Genomic DNA, 7,434 nt, shown 5'->3' on the forward strand with positions numbered 1-7,434 from the left:
AAAAGATATTGAAAAAGATCATTAACTCATCATATTTTAATAGATCATAACCTTATCATTTTTGAACAGATATTATGAACTAGCCTTAACCCTAGCGCAATTTTATTAGTACAACTCAAATTTGATATGTTTTGGCAATAGAATTTATCAACATATCTTTCACTAAAAAAGTTTGTCATGGTGTAAAAACATATTGGAAAAGATTATTAACTCATCATCTTAGAGCAGAAACCTCATCATCTTTGAACAAATTATGAAATACAAGCTAGATTCAACTCTAACACAATTTTATTAATACGACTTAAATTTGACATGCTATGTGATTTATCAACATATCTAAAAAACCCTAACTCTAAACTTTCTGCCATTCCATTTACGTAATCAGAAATTCTTGCGAGGTCAAAGAATTTGAGAAACAACGATCAAATCAAGGGAGAAAAAAAAAGTAAAACCAATCGCGATGAGATTTTCTTCATATTTTTTTAATACTATTTTATTATGTTGTTCCATGGACTTACTAATAACACAAATTTAATATTATGAAATATGTGGACCAATGACTAAAAGGAAAATGCATTTAGATAAAGACCCATTAATATCTTTATCAAATATTGCTTCATTTGCTTGTTTATTTCAACTTGTCACATGCTCTGTGATTTATCAACATATCTAAAAAACCCTAACACTAAACTTTCTACCATTCCATTTACATAACCAAAAATTCCTGAGAGGTCAAAGAATTTGAGAAACAGTGATCAGATCAAGGGAGAAAAAAAAAAAGTAAAACCAATCGCGATGAGATTTTCTTCATATTTTTTTAATACTATTTTATTATGTTGTTCCGTGGACTTGCTAATAATACAAATTTAATATTACGAAATATGAGGACCAATGACTAAAAGAAAAATGCATTTAGATTAAGGCCCATTAATATCTTTAACAAAGATTGCTTCATTTGCTTGTTTATTTCAACTTGTCACATGCTCTTTGATTTATCAACATATCTAAAAAACCCTAACACTAAACTTTTTGCCATTTCATTTATGTAATCAGAAATTCCTGTGAGGTGAAAGAATTAGAGAAACAACGATCAAATCAAGGGAGAAAAAAAAAGTAAAACCAATCGCGATGAGATTTTCTTCATATTTTTTTAATACTATTTTATTATGTTGTTCCGTGGACTTGCTAATAATACAAATTTAATATTATGAAATATGAGGACCAATGACTAAAAGAAAAATGCATTTAGATTAAGGCCCATGAATATCTTTAACAAAGATTGCTTCATTTGCTTGTTTATTTCAACTTGTCACATGCTCTTTGATTTATCAACATATCTAAAAAACCCTAACACTAAACTTTTTGCCATTTCATTTACGTAATCAGAAATTCCTATAAGGTGAAAGAATTAGAGAAACAACGATCAAATCAAGGGAGAAAAAAAAAGTAAAACCAATCGCGATGAGATTTCTTCATATTTTTTTTAATACTATTTTATTATGTTGTTCTGTGGACTTAATTACTAATAATACAAATTTAATATTACGAAATATGTGGACCAATGACTAAAAGAAAAATGCATTTAGATTATGACCCATTTAATATCTTTATCAAAGATTGCTTCATTTGCTTGTTTATTTCAACTTATCTTTTCCTACATAAAATAATATAGGGATTCCTAATAAACAGTGGCGGCTCTGAGAATTTTTTTCAGGGTGTTCCTTAAAAAGCATAAATTATACAATCTAATAAAAAGAGAAATTCATATTGACAACAACAACAATTAAAAAATCACGCAAATACATAAAGTTTATAATTGCCTTCTACGAGTTTTCATATTTTGAAATCGGTGCATGATAGTCTCATTATCAATGCTACAAGCTATATCTCTTTCAATGTACATAACCAAGCAATTATTTATCCATTGAATATAGAACAAATTATGGAGCAAAATTTAATTTTATTGGCATAAAAAAAACTGAGGGTGTTTCCAAATTTTTTTTAGGGATAGACAAATAATTTTTTTAAAAATTATTATATATAAAAAAAAGAAGAAGGACGAGTTGTTCTTTTACACTAATTGTTCCCAAAGATTTGTCACGTACTCGGGTAGAACTACTATAAAAAAACCCACCAACCTAGCTAGTTTCAACCCAGTATATCCACCAACCAAACTAAAAAAAAAATATGGAGCAATTAGTTCTGGGATTAGTCATAGCTCTAGTGCTATGGATTGCATCGATAGTGCTAATAAGAGAGAGACACCGCAGATTAGAGGAGATAGGTCAGCTTCCACCAGGGCCTAAATGTTGGCCAGTGGTTGGAAACATTTTCCAACTGGGTTGGTCACCCCACGAGTCATTTACAAAGCTGGCTCGTGAGCACGGTCCTATCATGACACTTTGGCTAGGGTCAATGAGCACGGTGGTGATCTCGTCCGATGAAATGGCTCGTGAGATGTTCAAGAATCACGACGTGGTTCTTGCCGGCAGGAAGATTTACGAGGCCATGAAAGGGGACTATGGTAATGAGGGCTCTCTCATTATGGCTCAATATGGACCTCACTGGCGTATGTTGCGTCGCCTTTGCACCACCGAGTTTTTCGTGGCACGCCGCCTTGAAGCCATGCGAGGTGGTATACTAATTAATCACTTAATCTGATATGTATAGTGTTATATATTCATCTGTTTATATCTTCTAACCATTATGCTAGTTGTTCATACGATCATGTACTGTATTTTTTTCTTTTTAGGTTGGTTACTTGAAATGTACCATGAATGTTTACTTTTGGGTTTTGAACTTGCCAATTTTTATTCATTTTAATTAATTAATATGAAAATGCTACAACGGATAACATTTGGCTATATAGAACTGTATAATTTATTGTTTATATATATATTTTTTATACCTTCAAACAGGTGTACGTGGGAGGTGCATCGATCACATGGTACTCTTCATGGAAGAAGCTAGTGCATCTGGTACCAAAGCCATCGACGTTGGGAGGTTCTTCTTCTTGATGGGTTTCAATCTTATAGGAAATCTTATGTTTTCAAAAGATTTGTTGGATCACAAATCGGAGAGAGGGGCAAAGTTTTTCTACCATGCAGGCAAGGTGACGGAGTATGCTGGGAAGCCGAACTTGGCTGATTACTTGCCAATTCTAAGGTGGTTTGATCCACAAGGTTTAAGGAGGAAGACCCAATTCCATGTCGAAAGCGCCTTTGAGATCGCGGGAGTGTTTGTCAAAGAGAGGATGGAAGGCATGGAATGTGGAATTACTGAAGAGAAGAGGAATAAGGACTACCTAGATGTGCTTTTGGAGTTTCATGGTGATGGTGTGGAAGAGCCCTCAAGTTTTTCTGCAAGAACCATCAACGTCATAGTCTTCGTAAGTCTTCTTATTTATTTATTTTTTTCTAATTTCAATTTAATAGTTAAAGAAATTTATATTATTTCTAACTTAAGATATCATTTTCATAATCTTTTGTAAGATCTAATTTCCATGTAATAGCTACAAATATTGAGTACGTATCTAGGTTATTGACTTTGGGGTGGGTTGGAAATGTTTACTTTTTTTTGAGAAACAAACACACACACACAAGGAAGAGGGAAAATAGTTCTAACATAAAGGCACACCACTACTCCACTCAAAAGCCATGGTAACTTTTAAGGGAGGGTGGGGCAAGTTATACTACACACAACACACTCTCTTAAGCAATAAATGTTTACTAATTCTAATGAAATTGCTCCAACTTTAATAAGATAAAAATAAAATATAAAGAAAGATTATAAGGGCATCCTAAAATTTAGCTTTTTAGCTCCACCAAAAGTTACTTTATCTATTTTACCTACACACATGCTACAGCAGTGGATCTATTTTAACTTTCAACACAATAAAATAATATAAACATCACAATAAAATAATATAACTACTATAATAAAATAATATATTCCACTACCCAAAAAAAACATCCACAGCACCAACCACAATCACTCTTCCATCAGCCACAGTCACAACCACCACCACCATCACCAGTCCACAATAGGGAAAAAAAAAAAAAAAACCCACGGCACCACAAAACATGGCACAATCACCGCCAACACAACAACACAAAACAAACCCACAGCACCACAAAACGCGGCACAACCACCACCAACACAGTAGCACAAAACAAACCCACAGCACACCACAAAACAAACCCATAGCCACAAATCACAAATCAAACCCACGTCGATACGACCCACCACTACCACCATCTCCACCATGACCCCTGAAATACAGCAACCCAAACGCCGAAACCCACCAAACCTAAATCCAACTACCCAAACGTCGAAACCCACCAAACCCAAATCCAACTACCCAAACGTCGAAACCGCACACCGATCTCAACCTTGATACCAATGCACATTGGAGCACAACCACGACCCAATGGCGGAGTGGAGGTGAGGGAAGCCACTTCAATCCATGAGGCCGGAGGCGATCGACGGCGTGGGTCTGAGGCGGATGGCGGCATGGGTTTGAGGCGATTGGTGTTGGGCAGGGGCTTGGGTCGGCGGCGAGTGGAGGAAGGAGGAGAAAGAAATAAAAATGGCAAAGGAGGAGAGGAGCAACGGGTAGAAATGGGGAAGGAGGAGAAAGAAAAAAAAATTTACCTTGAGCTACAGTGCACATCTATCTTTAGATGTGCATTGTAGCTGAGAAGCAAAAAATTTTGCTTATAGCTCCACTGCTGTGCTCTTCTTTTGTGATTAGTGGTGCTTAAAAATAGCAATATAGCTATTTAGCACCACTACTGTGAGTGCTCTAACTATGAGAGTACTAAATAGAGAAATAAGTGAAATATAAATTTAAAAAAAAAAAAAAAACATTTGGCATGAGGTGGGATGGGGTAAGTTGAGACAAGGGAGCAAAACCAATCTCTATCTCTGCCAACGCCTAGTCACCTTTTTGAGATATGGAAAATTTGCATAGGACGAAATAGATTAAGACCAGTCATGATATGCAAGTCATTTTGGCCAACGCTAACTATGAGAATATATGTAGAATTTTTAGGGCATGTGGCAAGGGTTTTCATACTCGGATGCTAGTCGGAGATCCAATTAAGGGCTTTTGCTTGTTTGTTTGTTTGTTTTTTTTTATAATCAAGTAAACTTTTATTAAAACACAAGTTGAAAACCAGCACAATTACAAAATTCACACAACCCAAAGTACTTGAGATGCAACCATAAGTCCCAAGGAGAGACTAACAACAGATAGCAATATCAAAACATGAGAAAAAAAAGGTGAGGTTTGGGTTCAGTGTTCTGCACTAAACCTGTAGAGATTATAACACGTATCCACTTTTAAATATATGCCACCATCTTAACAGATTCAGTGCACTACATGCACTGAACCTAAGCCTCACCCAAAAAAAACACACTTCATAACCACTCATACAAGCAGACATGCACAAAATACTAATTAAAATTACTACGTTTTCAGGAGATGTTCACTGCGGGGACTGACACAACGACAAGCACTCTGGAGTGGGCAATGGCAGAGCTCTTCCACAACCCTGAAACCTTGAAGAAAGTCCAAGCTGAGCTGAGAAGCACCATAGATCCTGATAAGAAGCTCCAAGAGAATGACATTGAAAACCTCCCATACCTCAAAGCTGTCATAAAGGAAACACTAAGGCTACACCCACCTCTCCCTTTCCTGGTACCACACATGGCCATGGACTCTTGCAAGATGCTAGGCTATAACATTCCAAAAGAAACACAAATCCTAGTCAATGTTTGGGCAATTGGACGAGACCCCAAGACGTGGGATGAGCCTTTGGTTTTCAAGCCAGAGAGGTTCATGGAACCAAATATGGTGGATTACAAGGGACACCATTTTGAGTTCATACCCTTTGGATCTGGGAGACGAATGTGTCCAGCTATGCCACTTGCCTCTCGTGTGCTTCCACTGGCTCTAGGGACTCTCTTGCACTCGTTTGATTGGGTTTTGGCAGATGGGCTTAAGCCTGAGGAGATGGACATGACCGAAAGGATGGGAATAACACTCAAGAAAGCTGTCCCATTGAAGGCTATACCAATTCCATACCAACGTGACCGTGTTCACAAGTAGATGATGTGTTAAACAGGTTGTTTGGGCTGAAAAATCGCAGCAAGCTAGCTACCCGCATTTTTCTTACATTAGTTGTTTGTGTTGCAGTGTGAATGGTGAAAAACTGAAAAATCATAACTATATATATGATGAAAGTTGTATTTCTGTCTACACTCGTTTGATTTTATCAAGTTTAGTTGGAAATGTCCTCTCTCTCTCTCTCTCTCTCTCTCTCTCTCTCTCATAACGTACGACAGAAATCAATTTTTATATCGTATACTTCCTATTGCAAATAGAATTCACAAAAATAAACAAAAGCCAAGTCTTCAACGTAGGGTGAAAAAAAAATGTAAATTAATTTATAGCATCTATTTGTTAAACACTTTAAAAGCATGAAATTTTAGCTTAACAAATTTGGATCTTACAGCTAGGACTTTATAATTCATAGAGGCACTCTTTTCTCTCTCTCAAAGTGTGTGAGAGAGAGAGAGAGAGAGAGAGAGAGAGAGAGAGATGGAACAAATGGACCGGAAGTGAAGCAAATGGCTGCAGTGGACTAAAAATGACTAAAGTGACCAAAATGGACGGTAGTGGATCAAATAGGACTAAAGTGGACCAAAATACGCTGATGTGGTTTAACAAGAGCGTCGCAACAATAAATACTATGCTTTAAGTTTGGTAGTCTTTTTTTTTTTTTTTTTTTTTTCTAATATATATATATATATATATGCACACACACAAACGCGGTTTATAGCCGTGTCTCAAAAACGCGGCTATAGACCCCAAAAACACAACTATAACCCCTGTAGGTCTATAGCCGCATTTTTATAACCGCGGCTAAAGGTCAGACCTATAAGGATAGGATATCCTACTCTGTCTAATTGAATATGCTAAGTCCGGTAGATCTGATGCAACTTAGTCTTTGTTCATAAAATATATAGAAATAGATAGGAGCTTGATGTTAGTCAGGTTTGTGAAATGTTAGAAATTGATAAAACCTGCCAACAACCTTGTAGCTAATGAAATGACACTTTCTAATGTTTCCCCACCACTAACCCTTTTTTACTTCCAATTCATCCTAGAAAATTAAACTGCGGTTAATGGACATTTTCTTATAACCAAAAAAAAAAATCTATGCATTCAGTATGGGAGCTTCAAGATTTTTGACAGCAATGTTACAAATTGAATGTGATAGGAAAAAACAATAGGGGTAGAGTTTGGACTTTACACTTAGTGCCATCCAACTCTTGGATATAGTCACAGATATGGACAACATGACAACCAAGAATTGTTGTTTTCCCATATAACTTAGATATTAACAGATGAAGATAGAAAGACAATCA

General features: G+C 36.0%; 1 protein-coding gene across 1 annotated transcript; it reads left to right on the forward strand.

The window, feature by feature from the left end:
* Positions 1-2,143: 2,143 nt before the first annotated feature.
* Positions 2,144-6,295, forward strand: LOC126692037 (iridoid oxidase). Its single transcript, XM_050387445.1, has 3 exons — positions 2,144-2,632; positions 2,919-3,388; positions 5,483-6,295. The coding sequence occupies exons 1-3, from the start codon at positions 2,188-2,190 to the stop codon at positions 6,110-6,112; spliced, it is 1,545 nt and encodes a 514-aa protein (XP_050243402.1). The 5' UTR covers positions 2,144-2,187; the 3' UTR covers positions 6,113-6,295.
* Positions 6,296-7,434: the final 1,139 nt, after the last annotated feature.

This window comes from Quercus robur, chromosome 7 (assembly GCF_932294415.1).
Source record: "Quercus robur chromosome 7, dhQueRobu3.1, whole genome shotgun sequence".
Taxonomy (NCBI): Eukaryota; Viridiplantae; Streptophyta; class Magnoliopsida; order Fagales; family Fagaceae; genus Quercus; species Quercus robur.